This window comes from Salvelinus sp. IW2-2015, linkage group LG26 (genome assembly GCF_002910315.2).
Source record: "Salvelinus sp. IW2-2015 linkage group LG26, ASM291031v2, whole genome shotgun sequence".
In the NCBI taxonomy this organism is placed as follows: domain Eukaryota; kingdom Metazoa; phylum Chordata; class Actinopteri; order Salmoniformes; family Salmonidae; genus Salvelinus; species Salvelinus sp. IW2-2015.
In genome coordinates this window covers 37,246,175-37,266,824 of record NC_036866.1, presented here as the reverse complement: position 1 = coordinate 37,266,824, position 20,650 = coordinate 37,246,175, and the positions used below count along the sequence as shown (strand labels likewise).

The 20,650-nt window shown below is 43.9% G+C and overlaps 1 protein-coding gene across 1 annotated transcript in view; it reads right to left on the bottom strand.

Annotated features, from left to right (window-relative positions):
- Positions 1-20,650, bottom strand: part of LOC111952555 (protein arginine N-methyltransferase 8-B-like) — a 45,194-nt gene that overhangs the window by 13,944 nt on the left and 10,600 nt on the right. The window contains exons 4-7 of the mRNA XM_023971366.3: positions 18,797-18,860; positions 4,392-4,534; positions 4,079-4,166; positions 2,494-2,609 (exon numbers count right to left, since the gene is read on the bottom strand). Of these exons, the coding sequence (XP_023827134.1) occupies positions 2,494-2,609; positions 4,079-4,166; positions 4,392-4,534; positions 18,797-18,860 (411 nt within the window). The remainder of the gene's footprint in view (positions 1-2,493; positions 2,610-4,078; positions 4,167-4,391; positions 4,535-18,796; positions 18,861-20,650) is intronic.

Here is a 20,650-nt window from a genome sequence, read left to right as displayed (position 1 = left end):
AAACACCATGCGACCACGCAGCCATCATACTTCTCAGGAAGGAGATGCGTTCTGTCTCCTAGAGATGAACGTACTTCGGTGTGAAAAGTGCAAATCAATCCCAGAACAACAGCAAAGGACCTTGTGAAGATGCTGGAAGAAACAGGTACAGAAGTATCTATATCCACAGTAAAATGAGTACTATATCAACATAACCTGAAACCAGCAAGGAAGAAGCCACTGCTCCAAAACCGCCATAAAAAAGCCAGACTACGGTTTGCAACTGCACATGGGGACAAAGATCGTACTTTTTGGAGAAATGTCCTCTGGTCTGATGAAACAAAAATATACGTTTTTGGCCATAATGACCATCGTTATGTTTGGAGAAAACGGGGAAGCTTGCAAGCCGAAGAACACCATCCCAACCATGAAGCATGGGGGTGGCAGCATCATGTTGTGGGGGTACTTTGCTGCAGGAGGGACTGGTGCACTTCACAAAATCGATGGCATCATGAGGGAAGAAAATTATGTGGATATATTGAAGCAACATCTCAAGACATCAGTCAGGAAGTTTGGTCGCAAATGGGTCTTTCAAATGGACAATGACCCCAAGCATACTTCCAAAGATGTGGCAAAATGGCTTAAGGACAACAAAGTCAAGGTATTGGAGTGGCCATCACAAAGCCCTGACCTCAATCCTATAGAAAATTTCTGGGCAGAACTGAAAAAGTGTGTGTGAGCCAGGAGGCCTACAAACCTGACTCAGTTACACCAGCTCTGTCAGGAGGAATGGGCCAAAATTCACCCAACTTATTCTGGGAAGCTTGTGGAAGGCTATCGAAATGTTTGACCCAAGTTAAACAATTGAAAGGCAATGCTACCAAATACTCATTGAGTGTATGTAAACTTCTGACCCACTGGGAATGTGATGAAAGAAATAAAAGCTGAAATAAATCATTCTCTCTACTATTATTCTGACATTTCACATCCTTAAAATAAAGTGGTGTTCCTAACTGACCTAAGACAGGGAATTTTTACTAGGATTAAATGTCAGGAATTGTGAAAACTGAGTTTAAATGTATTTGACTAATGTGTATGTAAACTTCCGACTTCAACTGTAGATGTGTCCAAACTTTTGACTGTCACTGTATATATATGCATGTAATAGTGTCTATAGACAGTGTCATGACTGTCCTGTGAGGATCCAGATGGGTCGGATCAGCTTTACAGTGGATGACCCCTCTCCTCTGTGGGGGGGGGGGGGGGAGGTAACAGTTCACACCCTGTTGTAAATCAAGGATCAGAACTTTTAAGCTATCTCCCTCTCCAAATTCACACAGGAATGTGCCTTTGTTCCACAGACGTTTCCCGACGAAACTCTAACACATTTTAAAGCGAATACTGGGGAATGGTCAGAGGCGACCTAAAGAATAATAATGTAATTTCGGTTGTTATTTTCTGATGTCATTCAAAATGTTATAAAGGACATACTGTAACTTGAAAAGTAAATACACTATATGTACGAATTCTCCATCCTTTACGTTGTGTATGAAATATGAAAAATTATGTAAGTGTATTTGTTAAGAGAGGGATGTGATCTTAGAAACTATAAGAGGAAATTGTTTCTATAACTTTGTACAAGTGAGTAGTCACCGCCCCTTGAGTGAGGTCAGAGAGCATTTCAGCCTCACGAACAGCCACTTTTGAATGAACTGCATAAAACGGTGCGTTAAGAATTAACATATCAGACCAGAGAGACGTTTTAGCTGCAACTCACGTCCGAAATGGTTTGAACTCTGAAATCTCAACACGAGGTAGAGACAATAATGTCACCTCCCGGACAATCACTGGTGTGGCTGATGAGCTGTCCTAAGTAAAGTATCTAGAAAAGAGAATTTAAGTGGGACCATTCTACTACTCTTCAAACCAACGTATTCTACTACTCTCATCACAACTGAGAACCTTCGACTACACTGGATAGCCTATCTTCAAGTAAACATCTTCCGGAGCGAGTGGAAGCGGAGTGAGCTCTGTAGTTCTGTTCAGGACTACACGACAGTTCGCCGGATGCCGGGTGACAGCAGAGGAGAGCAACAGTAGAAGAGACGGGTGGGGGACCCCTTTTGAACAATCATAGGGACAATCCAAGGGTTCACCTACTTTTTACAACCTACACTGTGAATGTTTAAATGATGTATTCAACATAGACAAGAAAAATACAATAATTTGTGTGTTATTAGTTTAAGCACACTTTGTTTGTCTATTGTTGTGACTAAGATGAAGATCAGATCAAATTTTAGGACTAATTTCTGCAGAAATACAGGTAATTCCAAAGGGTTCACATACGTTTTCTTGCCACTGTACACGCACGCACGCACGCACGCACGCACGCACGCACGCACACACACACACACACACACACACACACACACACACACACACACACACACACACACACACACACACACACACACACACACACACACACACACGTGAAGTGAAGACATAGCTGACCTTGATCAGGCAAGAGTTGGTGACCACATGTTTGGGGTCCACTATGTCCACCAGGGGCTCCTTCAAGGCCACGTTACGGATGCAGGTCATGTCAAAGCCATACACATTCTCCCACCCTGTGGAAACACAGTGCATTATGGAACACCTTTGTGGAAGAAGGGCTATTACATAGGTCCTCCCTAGAGAGGGAGGAATACATTGTGTCTATCCGATATGGCACCCTAATCCCTATGTAGCTGACCAGGGCCCAACGACTCTGGTCTAAAGTAGTGGACTAAACAGGGAATTGAGGGGCATTTCAGAAACATTTGTATTCCAACCTCTCTAGGTCAGATTTACAGTATTTCATTGCCCTTCTATAAGGTCGGGTAGACAACTTCCTTAGACTCTGTTGCACTTTGCCGGCTAACCATCACTGCAGTGCAGTGCATGGCAGTAAACAGAGAGATTCTCCTTCTCTTCCCTAATATATTTTCTCCTCAGGCTAACTGATCATAGATTATGCATGGCCACAGTACTTAAAGATGGACTGTCAAATGTTTGTATAATTTTAGATCCCGAAGTGCATCTTTAAGATAGGATAGTGTGTGTGTGTAAGCATCTCTATTGTGTCCCATTAAAGTGGAACCACTTAAGTTTAACGATAGGAGAAGGAAGGAATAATGAGCAGGTCGCACCTCAGCTGTTGATGTGCATTCTCATGCCCTAAAACTGAAGTAGTCTAGTCCTAGGTCATATTCCTTAAGCATTAAACATAAGAAAATGGACTGAAACAGGAAGGCAAGGCAAGAACAAGAAATGCTAATTCCATTTTCTATTGCAAAATGTTTTGCTATGGTATGTCCTAATGAATACAACCCTTCTCTCAGGACGACAGAACATTATTTTAGAGCACTAAGTGATCCAGCATGCCATCCCTTCCCAAAAGGCATCTACAGTATAAGCATTTGTTTGTTGGAACCAGACTGGGCCCAACATGGACAATGTGCCCCAATCGTCTTCTATCTTTTCTCAAATCTTTCCCTAAAACATCCCTCTGCACACGCAGAGAGCGAAACAGCACTAGCTGGACTTCTCTTCAGGGCTCAGTCATGTGGCCTGGGTTTCTGTAAGCCTAAGGAGCTCTGTCTCATGGTGTGTAATTCCCTAGTTGTGGCGGTGTGTATGTGGAGTTGGTGCGTGTATTGCTTCTCCTTCTTGTCCTCTGTTCTGCTGCCATGGCTCGTGTCTCTGGTCTCTGTGCTGAAATGAAGATGAACAATTCCACCAAATCCTCCAGGAGAGCTTTAGTGTGGGCTAGCACAGAGATGGAGAGGCTTGTTGAATTGTAATATCAGATCAATCATCACTTATGTCTTTGAAAAGTAAAAATGCACCAACACTAATGTGTGTGTTTGTGTGTGTGTGTGTGTGTGTCTTTATTTTGCATGTGCTGCTATGGTTGTTCTACATTCACGGTCTATTAGCGAATCAGAAACATAAGCCAGATAAGATCCACCCTGGGAATAGAGAGCGAGTTAGGGGCAGCAGGACTTATGTGAGGGCCCAGGGCCAACTAAACATACACACACACAAACACACTCACAGTGGATTTTGAAGTCCTTGTACTGCCTGTCCTCGATGGCCACCACATACAGCGCAGCACGGTCGGGAAACATCAGACCGCCGGGTTTCTGTGTAGAGGGAGGAAAAAACACCCTGCAATCAATCCTGCACACAAGACATGTCATTTATCAGCTGTGCTGCATGTGAGAAGAACCAAACACCGGGCCAGGTTATGGTTTTCATCCCTGGTTAAGTCTGTGAGGTTTGAGCGTTGTTCGTTCTGCTAGCATGTCTGGTTAATGCATGTGCACGCACACATATGTACACACACACACACACACAAACACGCCTACCAGCCACTTGTCCCTTGCAAAGATGACGGTATTAAGCATGGACTCGTAGAAGAGACAGTAGCCCATCCACTCTGAGATGATGATGTCAACCTTCTCCACTGGCAGCTCCACCTCCTCCACCTTGCCCCTGAAGATAGTAATAACTGCAAGACATACCATAACACACCATTACCATGGAGCCAATCAGATTAGGTCTATGTGAAGAGTACATAGGAGGTCAACAGCACAGCACAGAACACCATCACTTAAGCTCTGCTTCTAACTCAGTCGGGGTCTCAACTTACTTTCTTAAAGTGTTCTGAACAATTTGAGAACATTCTCAATGTCAAACCAGTTGGAGAACATTCCTAGAACATTACCAATTTCTATTTTATTTTAATCCAGAAAGTTGTGGGAAGGTTGTATGCAAAATAAGCAAAGAACAACATGCTCTACCCAAGCTGTAAGAAACATGGTTCTCAGAAAAGTATTTGCTAGCTGGGAAGATACATTCATACAGAAAGATTCTAATCATTAAGCACGTTTCCATCCACAGTTTTTATGCGTGTAAAGTTATACTGTTTTTCTAAAAATGTATTGAGTACTATTGGTCATAGCATGGATATAGTTAGTATGCCAAAAGTTTCCGGATGTCATACTAAATTCGCCAAATTTCGAAATATACAAGCAGTGGACACTATTGCTGTGCTTTTAGGCCCCATAATGCAATTCTTCAAGAAAATGGGCATGGCTTCGCAACATTTGCAGATTTGAAGAAAGTCCAATGAGAGATGATACAAATGTAAATACAAAATGTAAATATTAATTGCATTAACTAATTATTACAAATGTTAAGTAAATGTTGAGCAATTAAATATAAAAGTAATTACTTTTCAAATATATTATGTTACATGTTATGTTGGCTGATTATTTGTTAGCTACACTACTAGCCTTAAACTGCATAGCATATCATTACAGCAGATGCTTGTATGTATGTATATTAGCTAGCTACCTAATGTTAAGTGGATACTAATACATCAAACTTGCCAGTATATGAACTATTACATAGTTGTGTATGTCTGTCTCAAGCCACATACAGTGCATCGCATGCCGATGAGCCATTTAGGGATTAACATAGGAATGGATACAAATAATGAAATATCAAATACAGATGGAGGAAAACATTTATTGATTTGATTATTTAAATTAGCTTAGCTTAGCTAACGTAGCTAAGTGGTATAGTCGTTGTGCATTCTCAATGGACATTGCTAATGAAGTCGTAAGATGTCTAGCTAGTAATTTCTTACGCTAACAAGCTAGCATGAAGTTGCATAGCAACAGCATCAACTTCCAGTAGACATGCGCTAGTACTCTCAACTGAAAGGATACCGTTCGTTTACAGCACATATGTCAGAGTCAAGGCCCGCGGGCCACATCCGGCCCGCGAGAAGGTTTTTTACGGCCCCTGGGATGATCTTGATTTATTATTAGAACCGGCCCGCAGACCGCAGCAAGCCGGCAGCCCGCAGATCTTTTACACGCACCAATACTACATTTCCCACAATGCAACGGTGACGCACCGAGCAGTAGGCTGCTTCATTTCAATATTTATTGGCACAGCAGTCGTCAGCATCACAGTAAAATTAACTTTCAGATACCCATCAAAAATGGCAAAACGGAAGGTGGACACTGAGAACCGGGGGTTTCAAACAAGGTGGGAGTCGGAGTATATGTTCACGGAGGTAGCTGGAAAACCTGTGTGTGTCTTCTGTGTGGAGAAAGTGTGGCGGTACTGAAAGAGTATAATCTGAGACGACATTATGAAACGAAACACGCGGACAAAAACAAGAATATGGACATGGAACAAAGGCTACAAAAGGCAGAGGAATTAAAACGAGGCCTCAAATCTCGACAGGCTCTGTTCAAAAAAGCCAAATCACAAGGCCAGGCTGCTGTCAAGGCCAGTTTTATTTTGGCAGAAGAGATCGCTAAATCAGCCCGGCCATTTACGGAGGGGGATTTCATCAAAAACTGCATGATTAAAGTTTGTTGACGAGTTTGCCCAGAAAAAGGCAACTCTTTTTAAATGTGAGTCTGAGCAGAAACACCATTGCCGAGAGAGTAGACCAGTTGTCCATCAATCTAAAAGAGCAGCTTGTGAAAAAGGGAAAAGATTTCATTGCATATTCCTTGGCTGTGGATGAGAGCACCGACATTTCTGACATTGCCCAGTTGTCAATTTTCATCCGCGGAGTGGACTCCAGCCTAAGCGTGACAGAGGGAGTTTTTGGCTTTACGTCCTATGCATGCACAAACTACGGGGATGATTTGTATGAAGAGGTGTCAAGATGTGTAAATGAATGGATAGATAGACAATATGCGTCATTTAAAAAATTTTCAATGAACATTCGAACAGTCCGGCCCTCGGCTTTGTAGCTAAATTTTTTATTTGGCCCTCCGTCCATTTGACTTTGACACCCTGGTTTACAGTATACAAAAATGAACTGATAGTATGCAGTATATACTCATTAAGTACACTACTGTTCAAAAATTTTGGGTCACTTTGTGAAATGTCTTTGTTTGAAAGAAAAGCATTTTTTTTGTCCATTAAAATAACATCAAATTGGTCAGAAATTTATTTTTATTTTATTTATTTAACCTTTAATTTAACCAGGTAGAAATTGAGAACACGTTCTCATTTACAATTGCGACCTGGCCAAGATAAAGCAAAGCAGTTCGACACATACAACAACACATACAGTGGGGAGAAAAAGTATTTGATACACTGCCGATTTTTGCAGGTTTTCCTACTTACAAAGCATGTAGAGGTCTGTAATTTTTTATTAGGTACACTTCAACTGTGAGAGACGGAATCTAAAACAAAAATCCAGAAAATCACATTGTATGATTTTTAAAAATTAATTTGGCATTTTATTGAATGACATAAGTATTTGATCACCTACCAACCAGTAAGAATTCGGCCTCACAGACCTGTTTAGTTTTTCTTAAGAAGCCCTCCTGTTCTCCACTCATTACCTGTATTAACTGCACCTGTTTTGAACTTTGTACCTGTATAAAAGACACCTGTCCACACACAATCAAACAGATTCCAACCTCTCCACAATGGCCAAGACCAGAGAGCTGTGTAAGGACATCAGGGATAAAATGTAGACCTGCACAAGGCTGGGATGGGCTACAGGACAATAGGCAAGCAGCTGGTGAGAAGGAAACAACTGTTGGCGCAATTATTAGAAAATGGAAGAAGTTCAAGATGACGTCAATCACCCTCGGTCTGGGGCTCCATGCAAGATTTCACCTCGTGGGGCATCAATGATCATGAGAAGGTGAGGGATCAGCCCAGAACTACACGGCAGGACCTGGTCAATGACCTGAAGAGAGCTGGGACCACAGTCTCAAAGAAAAACCATTAGTAACACACTACGCCGTCATGGATTAAAATCCTGCAGCGCACGCAAGGTCCCCCTGCTTAAGCCAGTGCATGTCCAGGCCTGTCTCGAAGTTTGCCAATGACCATCTGGATGATCCACGAGGAGGAATGGGAGAAGGTCATGTGGTCTGATGAGACAAAAATAGAGCTTTTTGGTCTTAACTCCACTCGCCGTGTTTGGAGGAAGAAGAAGTATGAGTACACCCAAGAACACCATCCCAACCGTGAAGCATGGAGGTGGAAACATCATTCTTTGGGGATGCTTTTCTGCAAAGGGGACAGGACGACTGCACCGTATTGAGGGGAGGATGGATGGGCCATGTATCGCGAGATCTTGGCCAACAACCTCCTTCCCTCAGTAAGAGCATGAAGATGGGTCGGGCTGGGTCTCTCCAGCATGACAACGACACGAAGCACACAGCCATGGCAACTAAGGAGTGGCTCCGTAAGAAGCATCTCAAGTCCTGGAGTGGCCTAGCCAGTCTCCAGACCTGAACCAATAGAAATCTTTGGAGGGAGCTGAAAGTCCGATTGCCCAGCGGCAGCCCCGAAACCTGAAGGATCTGGAGAAGATCTGTAGGAGAGTGGCCCAGAATCCTGCTGGCAGTGTGTTGCAAACCTAGTCAAGAACTAAGGAAACGTATGATCTCTGTAATTGCAAACAAAGGTTTCTGTACAAATATTAAGTTCTGCTTTTCTGATGTATCAAATACTTATGTCATGCATTAAATGCAAATTAATTACTTAAAAATCATACAATGTGATTTTCTGGATTTTTGTTTTAGATTCCGTCTCTCATAGTTTGAAGTGTACCTATGATAAAAATTACAGACCTCTACATGCTTTGTAAGTAGGAAAACCTGCAAAATCGGCAGTGTATCAAATACTTGTTTCTCCCCACTGTAGTTACACATGGAGTAAAACAAACATATAGTCAATAATACAGTGAAAAAAAAAATAAGTCTATATACAATGTGAGCAAGTGAGGTGAGATAAGGGAGGTGAAGGCAAACAAATATATGTAAAATAAATAAAAAATATAAAAGGCCATGGAGGCGAAGTGATACAACACAGCAAGTAAATAAAAACTAAAAAAAAAAAAAAAACACTGGAATGGGTGGTTTGCAGTGGAAGAAAGTGCAAAGTAGAGACAGAAATAATGGGTGCAAAGGAGCAAAATAAATTAATAAAATAAATACAGTAGGTAAGAGGTAGTTGTTTGGGCTAAATTGTAGATGGGTTATGTACAGGTGCAGTAATCTATGAGCTGCCTGACAGCTGGTGCTTAAAGCTAGTGAGGGGATAGTGTTTTCCAGTTTCAGAGATTTTTGTAGTTCGTTCAGTCATTGGCAGCAGAGAACTGGAAGGAGAGGCGTCCAAAGGAAGAATTGGTTTTGGGGTGACTAGAGAGATATACCTGCTGGAGCGCGTGCTACAGGTAGGTGCTGCTATGGTGACCAGCGAGCTGAGATAAGGGGGGACTTTACCTAGCAGGGTCTTGTAGATGACCTGGAACCAGTGGGTTTGGCGACGATGAAGCGAGGCCAGCCAACGAGAGTGTACAGGTCGCAGTGGGGTAGTATATGGCTTTGGTGACAAAACGGATGGCACTGTGATAGACTGCATCCAATTTTATTGAGTAGGGTTTTGGAGGCTATTTTGTAAATGACATCACCCGAAGTCGAGGATGGTAGGATGGTCAGTTTACAAGGGTATGTTTGGCAGCATGAGTAAAGATGCTTTGTTGCGGAATAGGAAGCCAATCTAGATTTGACTTGTGATTGGAGATGTTTGATGTGAGTCTGGAAGGAGAGTTTACAGTCTAACCAGACACCTAGGTATTTGTAGTTGTCCACATATTCTAAGTCAGAGCCGTCCAAAGTAGTGATGTTGGACAGGGCGCGGCAGGAGCAGGGCAGCGATCGGTTGAAGAGCATGCATTTGGTTTTACTTGTATTTAGAGCAGTTGGGAGCCACGAAGGAGAGTTGTATGGCATTGAAGCTCGCTGAGGGTTGTTAACACAGTGTCAAAAGAAGGGCCAGAAGTATACAGGAATAGTGTCGTCTGCGTAGAGTGGATCAGAGAATCACCAGCAGCAAGAGCGACATCATTGATGAAAACGAGAAGAGATCGGTCCAAGGAATTGAACCCTGTGGCACCCCCATAGAGACTGCCAGAGGCCCGGACAACAGACCCTCCGATTTGACACACTGAACTCGATCAGAGAAGTAGTTGGTGAACCAGGCGAGGCAATCATTAGAGAAACCAAGGCTGTCGAGTCTGCCAATGAGGATGTGGTGATTGACAGAGTCAAAGCCTTGGCCAGGTCAAATGAATACGGCTTCAGTATGTTTCTATCGATGGCGGTTACGATATCGTTTATGACCTTGAGCGTGGCTGAGGTCACCCCATGACCAGCTCTGAAACCAGATTGCATTGCGGAGAAGTGTGGTGGGATTCGAAATGGTCGGTAATCTGTTTGTTGACTTGGCTTCGAAGACCTAGAAAGGCAGGGTTAGGATAGATATAGGTCTGTAGCAGTTAGGGTCAAGGGTGTCCCCCTTTGAAGAGGGGGATAACCGCAGCTGCTTTCCAATCTTGGGGATCAGACGAACACGAAAGAGAGGTTGAGAGCTAGTAATAGGGGTGCAACAATTTCAGCAGTAGTTTTAGAAAGAAACGGTCCGATTATCTAGCCAGGCTGATTTGTAAGGGTCCAGATTTTGCAGCTCATTTTAGAACATCAGCTGACTGTATTTGGAGAAAGAGAAATGGGAAGGCTGGCGAGTGCAGAGGGCGAGGGCAGTGCTATTGTCCGGGGTAGGGGTCCAGTGGAAAGCATGGCCAGCCGTAGAAAATGCTTATTGAAATTCTCAATTATTTAGTGGATTTCGGGTGGTGACAGTGTTCCCAGCTTCAGAGCGGTGGGAAGCTGGAGGAGGTTGTTCTTATTCTCCATGGACTTACCGGTGCCCAGAACTTTTTTGATTTGTGTTGCAGGAAGCAAATTTCTGCTTGTAAAAAGCTAGCCTTTGGCTGTATCTAAATGCCTGTGTTATTGGTTTCTGGCTTCCCTTGAAAGTTGCATATCACGGGGGCTTTCGATGCTAATGCAGAACGGCATAGGATGTTTTTCTGTTGGTTAAGGGCAGTTCATGTCAGGAGAGAACCAAGGGCATATCTGTTCCTGGTTCTAAATTTCTTGAATGGGCATGCTTATTCAAGATGGTGAGGAAGGCATTTTAAAAAAATGACCAGGCATCCTCTACTGACGGATGAGATCAATATCCTTCCAGATACCTCCGGCCAGGTCGATTAGAAAGGCCTGCTCGCTGAAGGTTTCGGGAGCGTTTGACAGTGATGAGTGGAGGTCGTTTGACCGCTGACCCATTACGGATGCAGGCAATGAGGCAGTGATCGCTGAGATCTTGGTTTGAAAACAGCAGAGTGTATTTGGAGGGCAAGTTTGTAGGATGATATTCTATGAGGGTACCCGTGTTTACGGAATTGGGTGGTACCTGGTAGGTTCATTTGATTAATTTGTGTGAGATTGAGGGCATCAAGCTTAGATTGTAGGGTGGCTTGGGTGTTGAGCATGTTTCAAATTTTAGGTCGCCTAGCAGCACGAGACTCTGAAGATAGAAGGGGGCAATCAGTCTCACATATAGTGTCAGAGCACAAGCTGGGGCAGAGGGTTGGTCTATAGCAGGCGGCACGGTGAGAACTGTTTTTAGAGAGGTGGATTTTTAAAAGTAGAAGTTCAAATTGTTTGGGAACAGACCCTGGATAGTATAAACAGAACTCTGCAGCAGTCTTCGCAGTAGATTGCAACACCGCCCCTTTTGGCCATTCTATCTTTGTCTGAAAATCTTGTAATTGGGATGAAAATGTCTGAATTTTTGGTTGTCTTTCTAAGCAGATTCAGACACGGCTAAAACATCCGGGTTGGCAGAGTGTGCTAAAGCAGTGAACAAAAACAAACTTAGGGAGGAGGCTTCTAATGTTAACATGCATGAAGCCAGGCTATTACGGTTACAGAAGTCATCAAAAAGAGACGCCTGGGGAATAGGAGTGGAGCCAGGTACTGCAGGGCCTGGATTCACCTCTACATCACCAGAGGAACAGAGGAGGAGTAGGAAGGGTACGGCTAAAAGCTATGAGAATTGGTCGCCTAGAGCTACTAGAGCAGAGAGTAAAAAGGAGGTTTCTGGGGGCTAATAAAATAGTTTAAAGGAATAATGTACAAGACAAAGTATGGTAGGATGTGAATACAGTGGAGGTAAACCTAGGTATTGAGTGATGATGGAGAGATATTGTCTCTAGAAACATCATTTGAACCAGGTGATGTCTATCGCATATGTGGGGGTGGGAACTGAGAGGTTGGATTATGGTATAGAGAGCAGGGCTAGAATCTCTACAGTGAATAAGCCAATAAACACTAACCAGAACAGCAATGGACAAGGCATATTTACATTAAGGAGAGGCATGCTAATCGAGTGATCAATAGGGTCCAGTGAGTAGAGGTTGGTTGGGGTCGTGGCGATCCAGACAGCTGGCCGGGTATATGCTATCGGTAGCAGCATAGGATGGAGGTCTGTTTGTAGATACCTCGTGCGTTTCCGTCGTAGGTTAGTGGGGTTCCGTTGTAGTGGGTTCCGCGTGGTAGAGGGATCAATCCAAATTGGCAATAATAGATATGTGACCCAAGGAAAAAAATAAAAAAATAATAATAATAATAATAGTTGTCCGATATACTTGTTCAAATAGCAGCCGATAAGACAGCTAACGATTAGCGGGCCTCAGATGAGCGTTCAGGTAACGTCGGGACGGAGGTGCCAGTTGGATAAATCCCTCGGGCAGATAACGTCGGCAGTCAGTCGCGGCAGTCAGTCGTGAAGGCCCGGTGGGGTTCCGTATCTGCAGCAGCAACAAAAGAAACGGGTCCGGATGGTGATGGAACTCCTCAGCTGGCTAGCTCCAGAATGATTTGAGTTTGCTCCGGGGTCGACGTAAGCCAATAGTCACACGGTTTGCAGCTAGCTAGCTGCGAAATCAAGGTGCAAGTGTCCAGAGCCTGCGGCTGGAATCCGGGGAAACTGAGAGAAAAAGAGTCCCGGAATGCTCCGGTCCGAGTCGCGTTGCACAAAAGTGCCGGTAGATTATCGAGCTAAAGGAATAGCTGATGACCACTAAACGTGGGCAGCTGAAACACCAACGCTAGCCAGCAAACCGGCTAATTTCGGGGCAGCTACAGATTAGRTTCTGGCTAGCTATCGGAGTAGCTTCTGGTTAGCTTTCAGGCTAGCTTCTGAATTAGCCCCTGGCTAGCTTCCACGATGGATTTTCAGATTGAGGTAAATAATACTTTTTGTAATTGGTGAAGCGGGTTGCAGGAAAGATTTTGCAGGAAAGCTTTTGTAGTTGAGTTCTTGGATAATAAAATAGATAAAAGATATGCGAAGAAAGGTGTAAATATATATATATACAGGACACGAACAATACGGAACAGAAAAAGACGTCTGAACTGCTAAGCCACCTTGGAGATCACAAGAAATATCACAGAAATCACAGAAATACAGTGTAGACATGTTGTAAATGACTATTGTAGCTGGAAACGGCAGATTATCGGCAGGAATATCTACATAGGCATACAGAGGCCCATTATCAGCAACCATCACTCCTGTGTTCCAATGGCACGTTGTGTTAGCTAATCCAAGTTTATAATTTTAAAAGGCTAATTGATCATTAGAAAACCCTTTTGCAATTATGTTAGCACAGCTGAAAACTGTTGTGCTGATTAAAGAATCAATAAAACTGGCCTTCTTTCGACTAGTTGAGTATCTGGAGTATCAGCATTTTTGGGTTTGATTACACGCTCAAAATGGCCAGAAACAAAGACCTTTCTTCTGAAACTCGTCAGTCTATTCTTGTTCTGAGAAATGAAGGCTATTCCATGCGATAAATTGCCAAGAAACTGAATTTCTCGTACAACGCTGTGTACTACTCCCTTCACAGAACAGTGCAAACTGGCTCTAACTAGAATAGAAATAGGAGTGGGAGGCCCCGGTGCACAACTGAGCAAGAGGACAAGTACATTAGAGTGTCTAGTTTGAGAAACAGATGCGTCACAAGCCCTCAACTGGCAGCTTCAACGTTAACAGTGAAGAGGCGACTCCAGGATGCAAAGAAAAAGCCATATCTCAGACTAGCAAATAAAAATAAAAGATTAAGATGGGCAAAAGAACACAGACACTGGACAGAGGAACTCTGCCTAGAAGTCCAGCATCCCGGAGTCGCCTCTTCACTGTTGATGTTGAGACTGGTGTTTTGTGGGTACTATTTAATGAAGCTGCCAGTAAGGGCAGGGAGAAGCCTCAGGAGGAAGCCAGGAAGGAGGAAGAGAAGGCCAAGGACAGAAAAGCACAGCTGGAGCTTGAGTTCAAGGTAAGGGAAACTGCACAACAAATCATCTATATGAATGACCGATTGACTGACTGACACTTTTTTGGTGTCATGACCCTTTTGTGCCGTTTATCACATATCACATTTATGATTTTCTGCATTGTAGAATAATAGTGAAGACATCAAAACTACGAAATAACACATATGGAATCATGTAGTCACCAAAAAAGTGTTATATTTGAGATTCTTCAAAGTAGCCACCCTTTGCCTTGATGACAGCTTTGTACAATCTTGGCATTCTCTCAACCAGCGTCATGAGGTAGTCACCTGGAATGCATTTCAATTAACAGGTGTGCCTTGTTAAAATTTCATTTGTGGAATTTCTTTCCTTCTTAAACCTCTCTGGGATATGTGGGACGTTAGCGTGAGGACCGCCACAGGAACGGAAGCCCCAGAGTTACCTCTGCTGCAGAGGATAAGTTCATTAGAGTTACCAGCCTCAGAAATTGCAGACCAAATAAATGCTTCACAGAGCTCAAGTAACAGACATATCTCAAAATCAACTGTGTGAATCAGGCCTTCATGGTCGAATTGCTGCCAAGAAACAACTACTAAAGGACACCAATAAGAAGAATAGACTTGCTTCGGTCCAAGAAACATGAGCAAAATGACATTAGACCGGTGGAAATCTGTCCTTTGGTCTGATGAGTCCAAATGTGAGATTTTTGGTTCCAACCGCCGTGTCTTTGTGAGACGCAGAGTAGGTGAACGGATGATCTCCGCATGTGTGGTTCCCACCGTGAAGCATGGAGGAGGTGTGATGGTGTGGGGGTGTTTTGCTGGTGACACTGTCAGTGATTTATTTAGAATTCAAGGCATACTTAACCAGCATGGCTACCATAGCATTTTACAGCGATATGCAATCCCATCTGGTTTGCGCTTAGTGGCACTATCATTTGTTTTCAACAGGACAATGACCCAACAAACCTCCAGGTTGTGTAAGGGCTATTTGACCAAGAAGGAGTGTGATGGAGTGCTGCATCAGATGACCTGGCTTCCACAATCACCCGACCTCAACCCAATTGAGATGGTTTGGGATGAGTTGGACCGCAGAGTGAAGGAAAAGCAGCCAATAAGTGCTCAGCTTATGTGGGAACTCCTTCAAGACTGTTGGAAAGCATTCCAGGTGAATCTGGTTGAGAAAATGCCAAGAGTGTTTAATTCAAAACCTGATACTGACTAGTAACTCACATGCTTCACTATTGAGCCTATTATTCACCCCAATGTAATGTCGGTGTTTGTCCCAGATCACTGTGCCCAGGGTCATGTGCCCATTCTCAACAAGGCCCTCTTCCCACCGGTCCCCCATGATTTGGGCCAGCAGGAACACCCATGTGAATTGCTCCTGCAGGGGGAGCTATACCGGTCTCTTCTAAACCCTAACCCTCTAAACCTTAACCCGAATCCTTTAACCCTTAACCCTAAACCTAACCCAATTCCATTTCGATGTAGGAAGTACACTGAAATTCCAATTCAGATTTTTTTCTCATTGTTGGCAATGATGAAATTTAGAATTGATATTGGAATTTCAGTTTACTTCCTGAATTGGCTGAATTGAACCAACCATAACTCTAATCCAGGGTTTCCTAAACTTGGTCCTCGGGACCCCAGGGGGTGCACATTTTGGTTTTTGCCATAGCACTACACAGCTGATTCAAATAATCAGCTAATCATCAAGCTTTGATGAATCATTTGAATCAGCTGTGTAGTGCTAGGGCAAAAAAAAAATCAGCTGACCCTTACCCTCTACCCCTAACCCTACACCCCAAATCATTCTAACACCAAGACAAACAACTCTAGCACACTGTCCAAAATGTATCGCAACAGTTGACAAACAACAAAAGAACCATCTGGCTTTTTTCACATGTTTACCTGAAATAATCTGTACAGTAGGTGTGCTTGTCCTTGCAAATGACATAATCACAACCTTGTTAGCTCTGATCAAAGCAATGACTCTTTCGTTCTCTCATGAAAGCCTCTTACTGAAATGCAAGCCTGTCTGTTTCAATATACACAGATCTATGCAGAGCTCCTTTTCTTTTCTCTGGGATAATTAATTGATTGGACATGTATAGCGATTTTGAGACACCCAAACACTTTGCAAATTAAGGGGGAAGCTCACCTCAACCACCTCCAATGTGTAGCACCCACTCGGGCGATGCATGGCAACCGATTTGCACCAGAATGCTCACTACACATCATCTATCAGGTGAGGAGTGATATATGCCAATTAGGAATGAGGGGGATGATAATGTGGCCAGGTTAGGAATTTAGCCAGGCCACCGGGGATGACAACCCTACTTTTACGATAAGCACCATGGGATTTTTTTGTGACCACAGAGAGTCAGGACACCCGTTTAACATCCCATCCAAAAGAGGGCACCCTACACAGGGCAATGTTCCCATCAATGCCTTGGGATTGGAATTTTAACACCATTTACAGCAAGCAGCATCTGGTCTCCCATCCAGGGACTGACCAGGACCTACCCTGCTTAGTTTCAGAGGCAGGCCAGCAGTGGGATGCAGGGTGGTATGCTGCTGGCATAGTCACCTGTTGAAGTATCCTGTGGTTAGGAAAGCTTTTTTGGGATTATCAAGTCCCCTTTTTGTTCAAGTGGGCTGAAGTGCTTTTGGATACGCTTTGACTTTCTCAGTGTATTTGATGTCTGGTAGAGACCAAACGTACAGTAAGTACCACATTATAATGAATGATACTGCCACACTCAAAGGTGTTATGACTGGTTTCATAAAGATGTTATGAATGTCTTATGTATACCCCCTTTAGGTAAAGTGTTACCGATGTGTCACTCTATTATTTGGCCGTGACGCCATTTTGTCACATACGAACACTGACAAAAGATCTCAGACACACTTTTAGTGGTGAGCACTTATTACATCATATATTATGGTATCCGAGTGCCAGCTATCCCTATGCAGAGCCAGCCCTTAGTGTTCTCATGTAAATCAGCTCAGCTGGAGGTTAAAGAAAACGAGCGGAATCTCACTCTGGCTGAGATGAGTTGGCGACAATCACTTTTGTTCTCCTACTGGAAGTAATTGAATACAGTTTCTCCAAGAAAGGAAGTATTTGTCAGCATGAAATGAACACTTAGCCTCCCCCCCAGGCTTGGTCCCAGTTTTCACTCTATCCTTGGCTTGCCAAAAGCTTTCCAAAACACACTGGCTGTTACAAATGAGCTGGTCCACTCAATTACCCCATCCATATTTAATTAGATATATTTTGCTGGTGCCACTTTGTTTATGCTGCTATTATTTTGTTAGCGCTTAAATCGCAACTTAGCTAAGCTGTTGGCGCCCCCCTTGGATTTGTGCTGTGGGGGAGATCTTCGTGGGCTATACTCGGCCTTGTCTCAGGATGGTAAGTTGGTGGTTGAAGGTATCCCTCTAGTGGTGTGGGGGCTGTGCTTTGGCAAAGTGGGTGGGGTTATATCCTGCCTGTTTGGCCCTGTCCGGGGGTATTGTCGGACGGGGCCACAGTGTCTCCCGACCCCTCCTGTCTCAGCCTCCAGTATTTATGCTGCAATAGTTTGTGTCGGGGGGCTAGGGTCAGTCTGTTATCTGGAGTATTTCTCCTCTTATCCGGTGTCCTGTGTGAATTTAAGTATGTTCTCTCTAATAATTTCTTTCTTTCTTTCTTTCTTTCTTTCTTTCTTTCTTTCTTTCTCTCTCTCGGAGGACCTGAGCCCTAGGACCATGCCTCAGGACTACCTGGCCTGATGACTCCTTGCTGTCCCCAGTCCACCTGGTTGTGCTGCTGCTCCAGTTTCAACTGTTCTGCCTGCGGCTAAGGAACCTTGACCTGTTCACCGGACGTGCTACCTGTCCCATACCTGCTGTTTCAACTCTCTAGAGACACCAGGAGCGGTAGAGATACTCTGAATGATCGGCTATGAAAAGCCAACTGACATTTACTCCTGAGGCGCTGACCTGTTGCACCCTCTATAACCACTGTGATTATTATTATTTGACCCTGCTGGTCATCTATGAACATTTGAACATCTTGGCCATGTTCTGTTATAATATCCACCCGGCATGGCCAGAAGAGGACTGGCCACCCCTCATAGCCTAGTTCCTCTCTAGGTTTATTCCTAGGTTCTGGCCTTTCTAGGGAGTTTTTCCTAGCCACTGTGCTTCTACACCTACATTGCTAGCTGTTTGGGGTTTTAGGCTGTGTTTCTGTACAGCACTTTGTAACATCAGCTGATGTAAGAAGGGCTTTATAAATACATTTGATTTGATTTGATAGCTGAGTGACCATTTTGTATGAATGTGTTGTTGTTCCCCTATAAAATATGACCGTACTACAGATAAGTGAGAATAGAGGTTACCTTCATATTATGTTTTAAATTAACCTATCGCACACAGAAGGACAACTTCCCATGTTCTTGGTGAATCCTCCCCTTTCAGACACTCTACCACACATCCCTGTTGTACTGCATCTCTGAGGAGAATAGTGAATAGGCACAGTGAATAAGAAAGACCTTCAGCTCTTACCACTGTCCAGGTGGTTAGACTTGATGATTTTCTCAGAGTATTCCGATATACTGGAACATTCAATCTGGGGAAAAAGCAAAACAAAAATAATTTCAAACATTTTGCCACTAATACCAGTGATCACCAAAGTAAAGAGATGCTTGAATATGCCACTCTCTAACTATGTCCAACCAGGTGGGGTCTGAGACGGTAGTTAGCACTGGGAGTCCAGAACTTGAAGTGTTCTTCAGTAGAGTTAAAGAAACAAAGAATATAACAGTCTGTCCATTCCTGTGCCCAGCTGTCAGAGCTGCGTACTTCAGGTAATGGGCCAAGTACAGGTTATTCACAAGTCGCCTGCCCGGAGTCCTCCCAATGGAAGCAGGACCTGAAGAACCTCTCGCCCACTCACTCTCTCTCTCTCTCTTTTATTTCTCTCTCTCGCTCTCTCTCTCTCTCCCTTTAACATAGACACACTCACAATGCACACTGACACGAACACACACACACACACAGAGAGAGCACAGCGAGATAGGCGTCTCAAGTAAAATGTCACATTTGCACAGCTTGATCTCTGCCTGTATAAAAAAAGCAGCTCACCCCATGTCAGTGGTGCTCTGCCGTCCTGTCTGGATTTCACAATGGCCACACTTTAGGGGCCCGAGGCCCATAGACTGAAACCCCACCAGGAGTGCCTAACTGTGCCCACTGCACTTCCAATATGCTTGATTTATTGAACTGACAAAAATTTCGTTTTTATACAATAAAGAAGTTTTTATATAATAAAGACACTCCTCTATCAACTTTAGAGAATCCAATTGAAAGCCTTCACATGAATAAAGCAGGGACACAGTCATGCCGTGTGCACTGGGTCCGCGGTCAAACGACCAGCCCTCATCACTGTCAAACGCTCCCTAAAACACTTCAGCAAGCAGGCCTTTCTAATCGACCTGGCCCGGGTATCCGGGAAGGATATTGACCTCATTCCATCACTAGAGGATGCCTGGTTATTCTTTAAAAGTGTTTTCCTCACCATCTTAAATAAGCAGGCCCCATTCAAAAAATGTAGAACCAGAAATAGATATAGCCCTTGGTTCTCTCCAGACCTGACTGCCCTTGACCAGCACAAAAACATCCTGTGGCGTACTGCATTAGCATCAAATAGCCACCGCGATATGCAACTTTTCAGGGAAGTTAGGACACTGGGACACTGTAAAGTCCATGGCGAATAAGAACACCTCCTCCCAGCTGCCCACTGCACTGAGGCTAGGAAACACTGTCACCACCGATAAATCCACGATAATTGAGAATTTCAAAAAGCATTTTTCTACGGCTGGCCATGCTTTCCACCTGGCTACCCCTACCCCGGTCAACAGCCCAGCACCCCCCACAGCAACTTGCCCAAGCCTCCCCCATTTCTCCTTCACCCAAATCCAGATAGCTGATGTTCTGAAAGAGCTGCAAAATCTGGACCACTACAAATCAGCCGGGCTAGACAATCTGGACCCTCTCTTTGAACCTCTCTTTCGTATCGTCTGAGATCCATTACTAGCCTGTTCAACCTCTCTTTCGTGTCATCTGAGATTCCCAAAGATTGAAAAGCAGCTGTGGTCATCCCCCTCTACAAAGGGGGGGGACACTCTAGACCCAAACTGCTACAGACCTATATCTATCCTTCCCTGCCTTTCTAAGGTCTTCGAAAGCCAAGTTAACAAACAGATCACCGACCATATCAAATCCCACCGTACATTCTCCGCTATACAATCTGGTTTCCGAGCTGGTCTTGGGTGCACCTCAGCCACGCTCAAGGTCCTGAACGATATCATAACCGCCATCGATAAGAGACAATACTGTGCAGCTGTATTCATCGACCTG